This window comes from Pleurodeles waltl, chromosome 8, assembly GCF_031143425.1.
Source record: "Pleurodeles waltl isolate 20211129_DDA chromosome 8, aPleWal1.hap1.20221129, whole genome shotgun sequence".
Lineage (NCBI taxonomy): Eukaryota > Metazoa > Chordata > Amphibia > Caudata > Salamandridae > Pleurodeles > Pleurodeles waltl.
This window is the reverse complement of record NC_090447.1, coordinates 489734964-489753245: the sequence shown is the minus strand read 5'-3', so window position 1 is coordinate 489753245 and position 18282 is coordinate 489734964. Positions and strand designations below refer to the sequence as shown.

The following is an 18282-nucleotide window of genomic DNA, read 5'->3' as shown; positions in this document are numbered from 1 at the left end:
TAAAAATCTATTATTTTATCATTAATAGGAGGCTTTAAAATGCCAGAAATGGAGAGACTGTTTTATAAATACATGCAGAAAATGGATCATAGCAGCCACAAATTGATTTGAGTACACTAATACATGCTGCTGTTGTTGAAGGTGGTGCAGTGGGGTAAGGATAACTGGTATGGCAACTATACTCTACCTAATGGGAGCAATGTAGATAATGCAATGTGAATGATGGCTTTACACACTGGGGCAATCTGGATATTTGCATCATCTCACTTTCTTTAACATGATTAGTTCATATTCAGATTGGACAGCTAATATGATTAGTAACCTGAGGGTTATAAGTAACCCCCACCGGAGCAAGAGTTCTGAGACCAGAGCAGCTCATGAAACAGGAGGAGCTCCCGGACACAATGAATTGCGCAATTACTTAAATGTTTACTTATTTATTTGAATGAGCCTTGGGGCAGCTGAAAGTTGTTTCAAAGCATTGAAAGTGGGAAAGCAATATTCTAGACAAAGGAAAATCTGATGTCCCATAACTAAGAAGGAACAGTAGTCATGGTGTGAAGAAGAGGGCAGCTTAGGGATTTGGGAAGGTCGTCTTTTGTGTGGAGGGCAGCCAGAAGCATGTTTTAGAGGGAGCCGACTTCAGCATAGAATTATTCCCCATCAATGTGTTTGTATTTTTCTGGGAGAATAGTGTAGCAGTTTAGGGAGCCTGACCTTAAGCAGCTCGTCGAGCAATAAAGTAGGGAAACATTGGTGAGGTAGTTAGTGTTTGGGCCATGTAGACCTAGGTCATGAACTCAGTCCTTTGTTTGAAGGGGAGCCAATGAAACTACTGCTGAGCAGTGATGATATGGGCAGTGTGAGAATGAGGAGAGTGGTGTAGTTCTGGAATCTCTGGAGTCCGGAAATTGTTTTGTTAGGAAGATCTACTCACATTCTATTGAAGTAGTCATTTCTGGAGCTCATGAATGCATTGATGGGTACAATCTTTTGAGGTAGGAACAACGGTGGTGGAAATGGTCAAATGACACATAAGTAGTAGAAAGCTTTTCTAGATATTATTCACTTGAAGGATTAATTACATATTAGCATCAGGAATAATCCCCCTGCTGTAGATATTTTAAGAGGGGTGGTGAGGGCCCACTGTAGGAGATGAACATTATTTCTGTCTCTAATGATTTGATATTGAGGCAGTTCAGCTTCTGAATATTTGTATGCTCACCAAGTATCCCTTGCCATTAAGGCAAGTCCCAGGACCACCGCAAACAAAGATATGAATGTGGATGTTGTCACTCATATGCAAGCATAAGTTGTAGCTTTCAAAAATGGTTGCAAACAGTACCATGTTGATGTTGAAAAGGGCGGGCGAGAGAGCTGAAGCTTATTGGACTCTGCAAGTGATGTTAATTCGGCAACACAGAATGCCAGTTTTACCTGATGAGAACGATTGGTTTACAGCAAGCAAAAATATGTAAAGGTTATACCCTTAATGTCATAGCTGTTTAGAAGTGGTGGCTCCTTCATAGTGGTGAAGGACTATAGTCACCCTGGCTGAGCCAGCAGCAGAAAAATAAAATTATAGTTCACTATCATTTTATTTTTCTGCTGCTGGCTCAGCCAACATGTGATGGGAGAGGCGGGCTGGGCCTCGGGAAGTGGTAGGGGGAAGTAGGAGAGAGTGCACTTAAGTGCGCAAGTGTGTTTGGCCTGCCATCTCAGACCAGCCAAACACACATGCCTACTTAGGTTTCTCCAACACAGCTGCATTGCACAGCCAGGCTGGAGAAACTGCACAGACTCGAGGGTTGTGTCTGAGCAACAGTCCAAGCTGTTCAGGATTGCTGGGGAGCTTGTGATGGTGTCCCAGTGAATGTTGGGACCCCAAATTGAGGGAGGAGGAGCGATGAGGGAGGCGGCAGGAGACAGCAGCATCCTGATAAAGGTAAGTTTTTTTTAAATTTTTTTTATTTTAATCCTCCTTTCGGTTTCTGTCCTCCCCCCCCCTACTCCTTAAGATTTGTGTTGGCCGTCGCTGTTGTTTAGAATCCAATCCAGGAGAACTATGTGTCCAAACGTGCTGAATTCCCCTGAGCGATAGGGGCGAAGCAGAGCACAGAGTAATGGTCCAGGGAGATGAGAAGATTTTCATTGATGTTGAGAATGGAGTACTTATTTTCCTGGCATATTTTAAAATGTCATTGAATTCACTAAGGAGGTTGTAGTGTTTTGGGTGAGCTAAAAGTTACATGTTAACTATTAACTCCTGTATTTTAGGTAGACACAGAAGACCAGACATGAGACAGCATTTGGCCAGTGACCCTATGTCAGCATTGAGTGTCTTTTATATCGTAAAGTGTTTTAGTGACTGTGGGCCTTCTTCCTGAAAACGAACTTTAACACATCTTGTGATGAGTGGACTGAGGTTTAGTTCACAGAGTTTCATGATGATGCATTGCAGATTCCATCAGATGGTGCTGTCGGCATTAGTAGCTTAATGATGCTGCATCTTGCAAACATTCAAACAAAGAGAATTCAGTGAATGTATTTGCAGATTGGAGCTCAAGCAGAGATAGGAAGAGGCAACTATGTTCTAATAGAGAATACTTTGTCATGAAAGTAGGTCATGAGGTATTCGTAATTAGCTGATTCGGAGTCAGAGAGCGAAGAGAACATGGAAAGGCTGTCAATTATTTGTAAACTTTGAAGGGCTCTTTGTTGGACTTGTCTATGTCATTATTATAAGTTTAGACATACGCTTTTTCTATTCAAAGAAGTGTATTATTACAACCCCTGTAATCAATGAGACTGACTGTAATAAGATTCCACTGTGTTACCTCGGTGTTTCAGAAGTCTAAAGTCATTTGTTTTTTATTTTATTTTTATTTTCACACTGTCACAATGCACTTATCCTGCAATCTGAATCCAGCTAGAATGATGTGTACTTTCACAACTCTCTAAATCCACTGCCAACAATATACTTACAATATGTTGATTAGAAGTAGACTTGAACAACAGCAAATGGGATAAGGGAGAGAGACCGCAACTCTGGATATGGCCTCTCTGCCTGGTGATACAGCTGGGCACAGTCTCAATTGCAGGAGATTTGAAATCTAAAGACAAGAGGAAGCCTTTAATGATTTTATCACTCTGAATCTCCAGCACCTTATTTCTAACATTTCATATGATATACTATTTAACAATCTCTGTATTTTCAACTCTGAATGGGGTAGTGAAACACTGCATCTTTTAGAGCGGAAACAAAATTAGAATTTATGTAACATATGCCGAGTATTCTGAGCTATTATGTTTTTCATACTCCAGACAACTATGGTCAATGCTGTACAACTAAGTTATGTGGTACAGGTTCATAAACTGCAGCATAATAAATGCACATTATTATTAGTGAGTTCACCTAACAGCAAGCAATCACTTACCACCTTAGTCAATATCTTAATGCCACATGTACCTTAGAATAAAGGCTATCAAGGTTTGTGCTAGGTGAGGATCCTTTTCACGCATCTCATAGGCACAAACCATTGCAAATATAAGAGTTCAGAGTCCTCAATAAATAACTGCTGACAATAGTGTTCAATCACAAGTCTAGTGGCCCATATTAGTGTTTGGCAGAGAGGGTACACTGTCACAAATGTGACAGAGTACCAGGCTGCCAAACCCTTGGTCCGCTCATCCTATTTAGAGTCAGGAGAACCGCCATATTTTTATTGGTGGAGCCCCTGACGGTTCCATTGACTGAGAGCTTTCTCCCACGGCCTAACAGAGTGCTGGTCATTAAAATAAGGGCATCTCACCACCCATCCTATTTAGGACTGATGGTGCGATGTCCTAGAAAAACCTGATAGTGACAAGCAGAAAAATTTAAATAATGGCCCTCACACCCAAGGAAAAACAATCCATGGGGATGGCAGTCATTCGTTTTTGTTTTTTCAAAAAACAAACTCTCACTTTAGGGGTAGATTTTTGCAAACAAAAAGGTGGAGAGCTGTCAAAACCAACAGCCATCGTCCAATAAACATTTATACCTTCAAAGAAACCTCCATCATGGTGGTTCCTCTAAAGGTACAGAAATAACTTCTGAGCTGGTGGTGATCTATAACGTTCACAGACAGTAGTCTTTCTGGGTGGCGGATGGAATGCCCTCCTCAAGCCAGACAAAAGTCAGGCAACCAACCAAACCCTAAATCAGTCCTTAGGCCCTTGAATACAATTATTATCCTAGGATACTTCTCTGTGCCCTGTACAGGGGTTTGTTGACGTCCAAACATAATATCAGCGTAAAGCTTCAAAATACTGACAGCAACATCCCAGCTGTTCAACTGTGGATTTTGATTGCCTAGCAAAAATGTTTTGGACCTTGTAGAACTTATACCCTAAACGTTCAAGATGATTCTCACCATTTACAAATCTCCTGATACTCCTCGGGCGCCATGGGACATGTAGTCTTTCTTGACATAATTCATGGTATCTTTTGAAGACGTGACGCCTCTTTCCAAGTAGTGCCTACAATCTGTGCATACCACCAGCCTATCCTGCTTGTGAAGGTGTGTACATTCAGTCACTTTATAGAAACGCACCTCTGCACAAGACCAGCGCGTATAGGTAAAGAGCAGATCAAATATCATGACAGGCACTCACTATAAACTTAATTGTCTATAAATGTGATTTAGTTGGAGAGTAGTGAAAACAGATTCTGTGATAATAGCAACATTGTGCTGAAAAGGTGGCAGAACCAGAAAAGTTTAGCAGCTTGACCCTAGGACTAGGGTTGGATCAAAAGGGTTTCACACATTGCTTACAACTAACTATAAGTAGTTTGCTCTATCACCTAGTAGTGTGAAAAAGAATGCTACTGTTTTGGTGCTAGTACTGCCACAGTTACTTATTTCGAGACTGAGGAACCACCTGGAAGCCATTTTTATGTGACCTCAAATTGCAGACTAAAATATATGGGGTCAGTTTTTCCCCAAAGATATATAGCAGCATTGCAAAGATATACTGCAGCAGTGCCTACATCAAAATTGTAGATCAGACCGAGAATGTTAAAGGTGAATTCTTTGCCCAGTAATAGCCAATACAATCTCCAGTGGTTGATGGAAACACTGTTGAATGTTCTAAGGTTTAAGATCTGCTGTGCTAATGCATTCTATACAGACTTAAGTTGTTCAAGCTGAAATTTTCCAAATACCTAAATAGTGTAATACAGCAAACTAGTTTAGCATTGAACAGAGGTCCTACAATTCTTTTATAGTAAGTCTAATTAATGAATGGAGGATATTGTTTCAGCTGCCTTAGACAATAAGATGCTGCTCACATTCCTGATCCAATATTAATGCCCAAACTAATTTCAGTATCTAAAATCACTCCAAGTGTGTGCTTGGTCAGTGAACATGGTGGGCACACCACTTAACGTAGGCTATTGTGGAATAGCAATGAAAGACTGCTGTAGAAAACTAGAACCTAGTAACAAGACAACCTTTTGCATTCATTCAGCTTGACTCCACTGACGTTTATCCAAACACCCACCTCTTTCTGACTCTGTCTCCAGAAGAGAACATCACCCTAAGGGTCAATGACAAGCAGATACGTCTGCATATCATTACTTTATGAATGTGGAGCCCAGTGACAAACAGATACATCTGCATGTCATCACTATAAGATCTCCCCTTAAGATCAGGAAGATTGTTTAACAATGGCATTGAATAAAAAACGTTTAGTGACGCTCCTGTGGCGCTAAGCACAGCACCGTATTTACGGTTTGGCGTTAAGCCACTTTTTGCAGCTTAACCCCACCTTGTAAATGCGGCCCCTTCTCACACAGCACTGTGTGTGGAAGGGTCGTGCAATGGAAGTTGCTGTGGGAATGCCACAGCAACACCCGTTGCATTTTGACGCTGCCTTTTATGCACTCCCAGGTAACTGAGCTGCTAATGACTGAAATGTTCCTAACTTAATGCATCTGTCTGTTCTAACAAGGAAGAGTGCCACTATATGGGTTCATGACCTGATACATTGTTCATTAGTTGCAGCAGACTCACAAGCAGGTATAAGTCTGTTGTGTCAAATGCAGCGGGTAGATGAAGAAGGTTGAGTGAAGATAGCTATCATTCATTTACTCCTGCAAGTGTTTCATGCAAGAGTGAGATCAGCACAAATTATTAGTCGTGTGATAGTGGCTGCCATGTGCACAGCAGTACATCAAGTTCATAGACGCCTGTTAAACATAGCTTCAGCCTCAATGGCCTACAGTGGCCTCAAATTAAATGGTTCAGATGGCCCACCCGTTTCACATGCCCTTTCTTGAGTGCTTCTAAAGCTTATGTCTGGAAGAGACAGATTTATAGAACTCAGTCAGTCATAGACAATTTTCAGAATAAATAATTGGTCCAGCTGAATTTTAATGATGAAGTATGTTCAGGCAAGAGGCGGTCAGGATTAGTGTAAGATTTCAAAGTTTTTTAATTGGGTGATAAGTTGCTCAACTTTCTAGTTCCAGTATTTCTTTTTTGCTTGGGAAAAGTTGTTATGTAGTTCTTTTGCAGACATCTGAGATCCTCTTCCACTCTAAATGTTTTGTACTTCTGTTTGAATCTGCATCCCTGCCATTTAAATCACCAAATAACTGAACAGACCACAGAACACGCACATTTAGAGCCTTTGCTGATTTAACCTAGGAAGCTAATTTGTAAAATGCAGCTGTTCACTGTTTGCAAGCGGCTGTAGGATATCAGCAGGAGTGTGATTACCAACAGAAGCAAAGAACAGGAAGCCCTAGCTAACGGAGATCGGATTGGTGCTTTAGATGTTTCTGGAGAATGCAAAAGCAGAATGTGAAAGGAGAACGTGAATGTGTTCTTATGAGGTCTCATAGTAATGAACTCACCAAGCATGAATAAGTTGCTGAGGGAATAATTGACAGGAATAGTCAAAGATACTAATAATAAATGCAAAATTGTGTGGTCTATTGTCTGGAAAATAACGTTGAGGCAATGACTGGCACGGTGGGCAGTTGAGGAGACCAATTGAATGAAACAATGCTTTTTCCATGTCGTAATCACTTATCGAGCGTAGATCTTCACTGGATCATCATTTCAGATTTTTTGGTCACCTAAAATGAGGGCCTGGGTTGTGAGAGACGGCATTAACTATAACGAGTCAAGGTAGATCTTTGGAAATCTGACAGCTTTTCTGGCTGGTGGTGAACTGTAGAACAGAAAAACGAAGAGAAGGTACATGTGGATATTCCAAGTAAATGTCCATTGGAGTGGTGACAATTTTCACTGAATGTCAGCGGAATTATTCACTGGAACACTCCTTTTAGGACCGACAGTTCTGTTATACAAAAGAATATTAAAGTCCACTGGTAAAAGATTTTGTAGGTTGAAGACAAAGTAGCAGTGTAAGATGAGTGGTCCATGGTTTGGTAAATGCAAGAAGCGGACGGAATGTGTCTTCGAAAATATTATTTACTGCATACTCGTTTGATGGTGTGGTATTGAACAGTGCTTGTCTGAAGGCGGTTATTCAAAGCCGAATGTGGGTGAATGTTGGTGGAGGGCAGATTAAAATAGCACAGGGATAAAGCAGTCAGCCAAGAAGTAAATCAAAACGCTTTTTGAATTCCACTCAATTTCAGGAATATATGAGCAGAACTTGAGGAGGATCCAGTTCTTTTTGAAGTTCACCAGGTTTTCAGGAGGTATAATGCTTTGTGTAAGTCTCAAAGTAACTTTGGCTTGTTAGAACACCAATAATCTCCTGGTTTATTGAGAAGTGCTCTGGGATATTCATGCAGCCCTCATGACAATGGCACATTCAGCTCCATATTATTAGCAGCATTCACCAAATACCGAGGAAGTACCTTATGTAATTTGCCTCATCGTGGAATAGATGGCCATCAATCAAGTAGAGAATGAACATGTCTTACCTTTTGACAGCATTACTTGAGCCTATATTTGTATCGGTTATGGCAGTATTTTATTTTATGGAAAGGAAGAATGATTTGTCTCCAGTATTATAGCTGAATCTCTGGCTGTTAAAACCTCATTGGGCAGGGACCCCTATTAAATAATCTCAGAGAAGCGCACTGTACACAAAATGCAGATTGAGAATTCTACCTTTAAGTGAGAAGCGAATCTGTATTTTAGGTAGGAATCATAAGCTGCCTAGATTATGATGACATATTTTATGGGAAAAGTGCACTTCATGTTCTTTGTATTTAAATATACAAACTATTTGCGTTCTCCAATATTAAGGCGAACAAGTATGAAACTAGTTGGACTCCTGGATTTCACTCACATCACCAAATATTTAAATGCATTTTCAAAGTACAAAGTTAAAATCAAAATGTAAACTCTTAGCTAGTATGACATAATGTTGCACACCCGTGGTGAAAAGTAAGGACTATCATTGCACTGCTAGCCAATGCCTCCTCTTGCCCTGGCCAATCTATGGGACAGGGTGCACTAGCTCTTTCTCACTGGTGCACGTATTGGACGACTACTGCATTTGTTAACATATATTATTCTTTAAAAAAGCAAAAAATAATACCATCTGGACTGGTTAGCACAGTACAATGTGTACTTTTCCAATTAGGATCAAACAGAACATCACTTGCTGAATTGTGCTTTGGTGCTACAGCAAGGCAAAGGAACAGCATAAATGGGAGTTTGCTGCCTAAACATAGTAAATATGTCTGTGCAAAGATAGAAAAAACACAACAAACACTACCTGCCCCAGTTCAAGGGCACTATCAAATGTGCCCCGTTTATGATTTAGCCTTCACAACTGAGTTCATTTTATTCTTGTCTCTGTTATATTCAACATGGCTGCCTAAACACTGTCTTGCTTTTCGGCAAGCAGGGAACTCAGAACACAAAAATGTAAAGTATTTTGATCGATACAAACATGGTTGTCTCGAAATGCAAAACTAGTTTCGGATGAATTTTAAGTCAACTGAGCCCAACCAAATTTCAAAATTGTGTTGCCCTTGTAATTGCCAAGGCCTTTGTGGCAAAAATACAAATTAAATGTAAGAAGTGTGTACATAATGGAAGTAAACAAGTGGTGTGAACAACATCTATGCTAGTTGCATAAATGGCGCTAGTCCTGTAAAGGGGGCAAATATTTCATTTAGTGCTTGGTTCGAACTGTTTCTTTTAAGGTATGCAAAGTGTTTTCCATATTTAGCTGATCAGCAGAACTCAATGCACTTAACAGTTTGCGTATAATGTTCGTTCTGACTTTTAGATCTATGAGATGTTAACTCTTAATCGCAACCATGCTTTGGTTTCCTACAGGATCTTTCCTATAAAGACCGACACTGGCATGAAAGCTGCTTCCATTGTTTCCAATGCAAACGCTCACTGGTGGACAAGCCCTTTGCTGCAAAGGAGGAGCACCTGCTCTGCACTGAATGTTACTCCAATGAGTACTCTTCAAAATGCAACGAGTGCAAGAAAACGATAATGCCAGGTAAGGAATCCTTTAAGCATTCCTTTTAAACACTTGCGTTTATGCATTTAGATGCATTTATTATTTAAAAAAAAGGTTTGATTTATAAAGGGTTTGTTTCAATCTGATATGAACTGTGCATGTTGGAGGCATAGAACAGTCCTCCCCTACATGAACACAAGGTTATTCCATCTTCACCTTATGGTGCCCCAATATGATCCTGAAGTCTGAAAAAGGCAATTGACATAATTGAGTCCCAGTTTAGAAGCGTGTTCCTATTGTCACAGTATACACCAATGGAATCTATTTAGATAAAGTCACAAATGTCTATAAATTGATCAAGACCTTTACTATCGGTCTTGTTATGCCCTCTCCCTTCATCCTTAGCAGCACCAATCTCTAATAAATAAGTTGCACAAAGAAGTTCATGTAATGATCTATTTTATTTTGTTAATTATTTCACTTTTCAGTGACATGGTAACAGTTTCTACTGCTTGATTATGTTTACTTTGTAATAATTATGCAACCAATTTTGAACCCAATAATTAAAAATTTTGTTTTTCAAAATTGGTCATCTAGCTGACCGTAAGTCATTGCAGCCAAAATTATTATCAACAACATTGTAAATCGCGTCAGGTAGAATGGGCACTTTTGCATTATGAGAGAAACATGTTTCTAAACCAGGGTATTTTCTAGTGCTGGGGTTCACAGGAGCATGGGCTGAAATTCCAAGACAAAAACTGTAGGAAAGGGTATTTGAGTTAGCTTACAATTCTTAAACCTGCGTTCTTCAGTCACTCCCCTTGGACAAATGAGTGAGATGAAGTCTGTATTTTTGAATTTTATGCCTATGAAACTTTGCAAAGTGTATGCTTCACCAATATTTGCCAGGCTCTTACTTTTCCCTACCTACTGAAATAAATCCAGATGATGAGAACAGAATAAACACATTGATGAATTTGGATATTATTTTTGGAATTGAAGGAATGTATACCTATTTTCTACTTTTAAAATAGTATGTGAAAGTATTTGTAATGACCCAGAAAGCTCGTCAATCGTGTGAAAATGTATGCCACAGGAAGCAGCAGCAACAATTGAGATCAAGATTGACTGTACATTCAGGGCATCATTTACAAGCCCTTTGTGCCACCGCTGCGTCATTTTATTTTACGCAGTGGTGGTGCTAACACTGCAATACACTGCTCCATATTTACAAACTGATGCACTGGGCCCAATGTGTCAGTTTGCAAAGCCCTGCCTCACATTATACTTGCACCAGGTATAATGTATGCAGGGTAGGCATTCCCACGGGAAAAGCCACACAGAACTAACGCAGTGAAATTTACACTTCACTGCATCATTCTGCCACTGCGTCAAAATGTTACTACTTGCTCAGAGTGGCCATACAAATTACACAGAGCTTTTTCCTATGGGAGGCTCTTCACATTACTGGAGTTGCGTCAGTTTAATGACGGTACTCCAGCAAAGCATGAATTTAGCACCAATGGATGTGTCAGAAGTTCTGAGGCACCTGTGCAAAAGTGGGCCATGGAGTTCGGTATTGCATCCATGGTGTCGTTAGGGGGTGTGCGGGAAGCGCACAAAATCTGATGCATCAATGGTGATGCATCAGATTCTTGTAAATGAGACCCTGAGTCTCACTGCAGCAGCATAAACTCCCCATGACCATTTTAAGCTGTCGCCTGCCAGCACAGCAGAGTAAGGAACGTGAGAAGGGTGAGTAGGGGAGCAGCAACAGAGGAGGCTTCATGTTTTTTAATAAGCAAAAACGAGGCAGAAATTAGCAGGGAAGCAGAAAGATGGAGAGAGACAAAGACGTAGAGAGGAAATAGTTCTACAAGTAGTGCAAGGTTTGACTTCAGTAGTGGAAAGATGCATTCATCCCATAAACATGCTTCTATGGAATATTGAGGAAACTCATCAAATCAGGAAGTGAGATAAAATAGAAAGCCTTCCAATCATGAGCAAAGGGTGGCCACAAAGCCCACTTTAAGTCTATAATGGATACTATAGGTCTGTTTGCCAAAAACAGCTGTCATAAATGCCAATAGACCTGATTAAGGCAGGAAGCTCTTGATTTATTTAAGCCAAAAGTGACTTTATTTTGGCTGTCTCCTGCCTGAATTGGTAAATTAGGTAAATACAGATCTGAGCCTTGAAAATATGCAATGCTCTGAAAATTCACAGATCCAACGTTTAACAATAGTAAGTACATAAAACACTATATGGAATATTGCAAGGCCACAAAGTATATTTCATTGACCAAACACCTTACACAGAGCACAGTTTGGAATTAATTGTTGTTTTTCTTTAACCTTAAGGGACCCGGAAAATGGAGTACAAGGGCAGCAGCTGGCATGAGACCTGCTTCATCTGCCTGCGGTGCCAGCAGCCAATCGGAACAAAGAGCTTCATCCCCAAAGAGAATCAGAACTTCTGTGTACCCTGTTATGAGAAACAGTTTGCTATGCAGTGTGTACAGTGCAAGAAGGTAATATGTGCAAACTTAAAATTTGTACAGTCGTATTAAAAGCTGCTAGTTTGCTTTGTCTATCTGGAAATCAAACTGAACTCAGTGTTATAACTTAAATGTTTCAGAATATCTTAAAAAGTAGAATGATCATAAAAAGAAACTAAATCAGTATACCTGCTTAAGAGAGTGGCCATGTGTACTTAGTCATGAGGACCTAGGACAGTAACATGTATTTCCTTACTTAGTATGTAGTTTGTCAGGTTTCTGGGTCACCCATTGCATTAGGTGAATCAATGTAATGCTACTGATTAGGCAGGCAAGCACTTTTACATCTGTGCCTCGTCCCTTGGAAAGGTAATCCAGTGCCTGGCTACTGGATCACTCTCCTCTTTATCCAGAATATAAATTAAGAGGCTGCATTGATACCCTGATTAAGGGAAATATTCTGCGGCTCTTAGCGGCACATGGGGACCTAAAACATTTGACATAGGCCAACATAGAAGCCTTTCAATTAAGACCACCCCCCAGATGGGAGGAAGAGTGAAACAACTATTGTTACACAGGCATCAGAAGACATAGCAAGTTTTATATTAACAAAGCACCAAGGCCCATATTTATACTTTTTTAGCGCCGCATTTGCGTCATTTTGTGACACAAAAGCGGTGCACACTTGTAAAATACAATTGTATTTTGTACGTTTGCGCCATTTTTGCGTCAAAAAGTGGCGCAAATGCAGCGCTAAAAAAGTATAAAATGGGCCCAAGTCTTTGCAGCCTGGGGCATTACTGTCACCAAAATACCAGAGGCAGGATACTCAACAGTTTTACTGCCAGAAGAAATGAAGCTGGGGGAAACAGAGCTTAAGTCTAAGCTAGCGAAGTGAAAATAGCCAGATTCCGAATTAATGCTCAAAGATTTGAGGAAATCAGATCGAAATAATAAGGCTTTTATGGAGGAAATCAATAATAGCATTGTGTGAAAAAGTCACAAGGTCGCCAGTGCAAACGAGCTCCTTTTCTCAATTTGAAAGTAGTAGACTAGGGCTGGATTTTGTCGGCCCTGAATGGAAACAAAAAGGTATGACTCGACCCCAGAATAGAGCTAGTAATCCTCTGACTGCAAAACCCGAGAAAGGCCTCTCCTTGTTATCCTGGAAAATAGCTGGTTTAAAAAAGCTCTACAATATTTCATGAGTACTACGCGCAACTATACCAATCACGTGCAGAACTCCCAATGATGAACTTGAGGGAGTTACTGGATGCCCTACACTTACCACGATTACCCCCAGAGCAGGTAAAGGCATTGGGAGACAAAATTACGGTCCAAGACGTACAGGTGTCGATTAAAATCATGGCCTGAAATAAGACACCAGGTACTGATGCAATCCCTATTGAGTTTTATGATACTTATAGAGAAGCCCTTGCTCCCACACTAACTAATATGCTTAACATAGTCAAGCCCATTGGTATACTTCCACAGACTACCAGAGATACCCTAATTGTACCTTTGTTAAAACCAGGCAAAGAACCCTGTGAAAAGTGAGCGTATTGACCGCTCTAAATTTTAAATACGGACTATAAAATAATAAGTAGGATATTAGCAACGCGCCTGTTACCTCATATGACTATGTTGATTCACGCGGATCAATCAAGATTTATCCCAGGAAGAAGCACAGCACATAGCATACGGCACCTTTGCACAGTCCTCAGGGCAACCACAACTGGTAGACAGGAAGCAGCAGTTCTGGCAGTTGACATCGAGAAGGCCTTTGACAGCCTGGAATGGCCCTTTTTATATGCAATGCTGGAACAAATAGGACTAGGGGAGGCATTCATCTCCTGGACCAACTTACTCTACACGACCCCGACAGCTAGAGTTCACACAGGACGTCAAATATTCCATGCTTATAGGGAGGAGAGAGGCACTGTTATTTGCATTAGCCCTAGAACCCTTGGAGTGCTGGGCCCGAGATGGGATGATATTTCAGGGCTTAGAAGTAGGCCGAAGGGAGCACTATATTGCATTATATGCAGATGACATGCTTCTTTTCTTCCGAAACACCCAGGGAGACCTCCCAGGGCCATGGGATGTGCTAAAGCAATAAAGCACCTTGTCAGGACTCCAAGTAAACTGGAGCAAATCTGGTCTATTCCCCATACAAGCAGATGGCGTACCCCCAGATGCGCTAGGACCTTTACCCTGGCAACCTCGTTCCCTTACTTACCTGGGAGTTCATATATCACCGCATGGAGAGATCTACTGAATGGCAACCTGGGTAGGGCCATGAGAGGCCTGAAAACAAGTATAGCATTTTAGTCTACACTGCCAATTTCTGTAGCTGGGAGGGTGACTCTTCTTAAAATGGTGGTGCACCTGAGGTTGCTATATTGCCTTGCGACCTTGCCCCTCTGGGTTCCTAGGGCATACTTTAGGGAAATTGATAAGATAATAACGGGATTCATATGCGGTCCCGGCAGCCGTCAAGTAGCTTTGACCGTACTGCAAAGACCAACAACTGAGGGAGGAATGGCAGTCCCAAAGTTTAAGGCTTACTACCTAGCAGCTCCGCTGCAATGGTTTACACAATGGGTGGTGGGAAGAAAAATACCAGGAGACTCACTCCCCATATTGACCCCTAACCTAACAGCGTTGAGTAAGGCAATACTACGGCTCCCAGACAATAGTAGAGAACACAAACCTGAATTTCAAGTTCTGCAACGTTGCTGGGCACGACATCTCCAGAAGATACACACACGGGGTCCGTACTTCCCAGATCTCCCGATAGGGTTTTTGGAAGAACTTCCACACGGAGGGTCTTGGCGAGGGTTACGATCTTGGGCAGAAGCAGGGGTGACAGAGATCAGAGCACTCTATGATAATGGAGCACTCCTTCCATTTGAGGACTTTAGGGCTCAATATGAGTTGCCAAGAAGTCACTTTCTACTACATAGAGCAGTTATGGAAGCCATTAAGGGACACTGGAAGGCTGGGATACAAGAACCACACAAATCAATTAGTTGTCAATATCTAGTGATGACATCAGTGAAGTTCAAAGCAGTGACCTGCATATACGGGAGATTACTTAAGGAAGTAATGAAACCCCTGGAGAGCCTGAAAAATAAATGGGAAGCAGACCTAGGTAGGACAACTGGGGACAAGGATTGGGAAAATATCCAATTGAACATAACAAAAGCCACAATAAATGCCCTGTTTAAGCAGATTAATTTATATATATTGCATAGAGCATATCTTACACCTGAGAAAATCAATATGATGTTCTGCATAAATACAGCTCAATGTAGTCGTTGCAATGAAGTAAACGCTACATTCTTTCACATGCTCTGGGGGTGCCCTATGCTGGGGGACTTTTGGGAGGGAATCGCGAACATAATCACAACACTACTAGATAAAGAGATCCCATGCTCGCTGGACCGATGCATACTAAGCTGGTTCCCACACACATCTAAAAGGAAGATTACTAGCCGATTCCAAGACTTGGCTTATGTGCTTGGAAAAGAGAAATAACCACACACTGGAAAAGCAAAAGGGACCCGTGCATAGACACATGGAATGCAGAATTCATCAAAGGGGCAGGATACAAGTTTGAGATTAGACTCAGAGAGGCCAAGAGGGGTTGCACTTCATTAGAGGAAGCACGGGCATGGGAAGCTTTAACGGATGCCCTCAAAGAAAAGGAGACCTGAGAGGTCGATCCCACACCTGAGCAGAATGAGGGATGGACCATTATGGAAGGGCTATTGGCGCTCACATATGAGAGTAGGGACCAGCCCCCAGCTTAGACCTGAAGTACTGCCACGACCATGCACCACCTACAAATACCATGAGATGCGGCAATACCTGTGCCCTACCATCAAGACACACATGAAATGAGACGCATGAACAGTGATGCGACTGGGACATACCCACAAAAAGGGGGGTGCGGGGGTTAGTTATGAAGGCTAAGAAACGACACACTGACTGTACCTTCATACAAAGAGAAGAGTCAGGGGAGAATGGTTGCACTAAATGGTAACTTAGATCGTTAAAAGATATCTACCTGTAAGAGAGAGAGAACTGTAACCCATATTGACACTCCTTCTGATGCTAAGCTGTTGTTTTGATACTATAATGTATGTAAGTATGACTACGAAAATGCAATGAAATTATGTTTAAAAAAAGAGTGGCTACAATGAATAAAGGTGACAGCTATTTAACTGCCTTCCAGGAAAATGATGCATTTTCTCTCATGTTTATCCAGCCACAAGTAAAATAAGTGAGATTATTTACTATTTGGCCAGTGGCTGTGCAAATAGCAAGGAAAAACTTTTAACCCAAGCAAAGTGGCACAGATGCACGTAATTTGGTCTTCAAATGTGCAATTAACGAAGAAGCTTCACTGTTTACCCTTGAGATTGCTCACTTTCTTTTCAACCCACCCACTGTCTTCCCAGTCTGTTAAATCTCCCCCAAGTCTGTGTGCTTTCCCTCAGCCTTCCTTGTTTTCTCAAATCTGCCCATTTTCCTCCTCAAATCTGTTTACTTTTCCCTGAGTCTCCTGGCTTTTCCCCTGTCTGTCCACTTCCCTCTCATCCTCTCTGTTTCCCAGTCCGTCCCCTGTGTCCCCAGTTTACTTGTTCTCCTTGGGTCTGTCTCCTTTCCCTCAAACTGCTTGTTTACCCACAGTCTGCCTTTTCTGCTCCCTAGTCTGTCCGTTTTCATCCCAGTCTGCCCAATACTCCTTTGTGTCTACCACTTTGCCTTTAGCCTGCCTACTTCCCCCATGTCTGCCTGTCTCCCTCAATTCTACCGGATTCTCCTTCAGACTGCCTGCTTACTCACTTTTGTACCCGCTTCACCCATTTTACTTGATGTCCTGTGAAATCTGTTTGCTTTTTCCCACCAGGCTACATGTTCTCCCCCTGATTGGCCCACTTTCACCCTAGTCTACGTGCTCTCAATTCAGATGTGCCAAGCCAATGTGCCAGTTTTTCCCTCAGCCAGAGTGCTTTCCCTGTTTGACTCTGTTTGTCTCTAGTCTGCCTGTTTTCACCTAGTCTGCCCAATTCTTGTTAGACTTTCCTGCATGTCTGCAAGCTTTCTGTCATTTATATCAGGTTCTTCCCCAAGTTGACCTACTTTGCCTTAGCCTGCTTGGCTTCCCACCCACAAGCCCAAATGCATTCTTCAGAGAATGCCAATTATGTCCAGTGTTTGCCCTAATTTCTATCAGTCTGCCCACTTTCCCTAAGTTATCCTATTCACCTCCTGAATCTGACTGATTTACCCTCAGCCTGTTCATTGTTTCCCCATTCTGCAGTTCTTCCTGTGACTGAAAGTTTATTTTATTAGTTAATAAAAACCATTAAAAAAAATCCTTCAACATAAAATTTAACAGAACAATATTGGTGCAATAAGACATTTATGCTACAATAAAAGTTATGAGATAAAAATAATATAATACATTCTTCAGATTTGGTTTGCCCCTACTTAAATCCGATTGTTGGTACAAGACTTTGTTACCGCGCTGCCTATGTACCCTGCGATGTTACTTAAGAACCTTCCATTCTTTGAGGTGTTCATACTGACTTGAAGGATTTTGTTACCATTTTCACCCTATGACTGGGTTGTTTCGGGAGACGAAATTTTGAGTGAAAAAATTTCCAAAAATTGAACCAGCCTAATATTCAATATGGTATTTCGTGGATTGCATGCTTCTGTTAGTGCTTGTCTATAGGATCTGATCCCTAAACCATTTAATTCTTTTTTTCAGTAAAAGTCTTCTTTCAATGGCCAAAGCTGGGTAGATGCAGACCACATGCACCAAGGTTTCTTCTGCCAGATGACATAGACAGCACTTGTGGGAGCCTACTCGTGGCCCCTTCTTCCACTTTGGCATGAGGTCTAGCGTTGGAACCTCACCCAGCCTGAGTCTTAGAAAGCGTTGCTTGATTTTCCGCGAGTAGGGGCCAGACATAAGTGGTGATTCTTTAAATGTTTTATATGAGTTAAGGATCAACCAACCATGCGCCCTTTTAGCCAGAACCTCCCTGTCTTCTAGCCAGCTGTGTAATCTACTTGATTTATTTACTGCTTTGTTAAAAGCCGTGGTGGGGAGCGACTGGTCCCATACCTCACCTAAGTTCAGAAGACTTTTACTCTTTTTCAGATACCTTATATAATTGCAGTTCCCTCTTTCTGAGATAATTGCCTGCCAGACTAGATTAGCTAATGACCCTTTTGGAGCGCGGCTCAGTTTGTAACAGCATTTGATATATGCCGCAGGACAGGCTAGCGACTGCTTGAACAGCATAAATTCC

At 41.4% G+C, this 18282-nt stretch overlaps 1 protein-coding gene across 3 annotated transcripts in view; it reads left to right on the top strand.

Moving 5' to 3' along the window:
- Window positions 1-18282, top strand: part of FHL2 (four and a half LIM domains 2) — a 443001-nt gene that overhangs the window by 203621 nt on the left and 221098 nt on the right. For all 3 annotated transcript variants that reach the window (XM_069204451.1, XM_069204450.1, XM_069204449.1), the window contains 2 exons: window positions 9318-9492; window positions 11814-11983. In XM_069204451.1, coding sequence (XP_069060552.1) covers window positions 9318-9492; window positions 11814-11983 — 345 coding nt within the window. The remainder of the gene's footprint in view (window positions 1-9317; window positions 9493-11813; window positions 11984-18282) is intronic.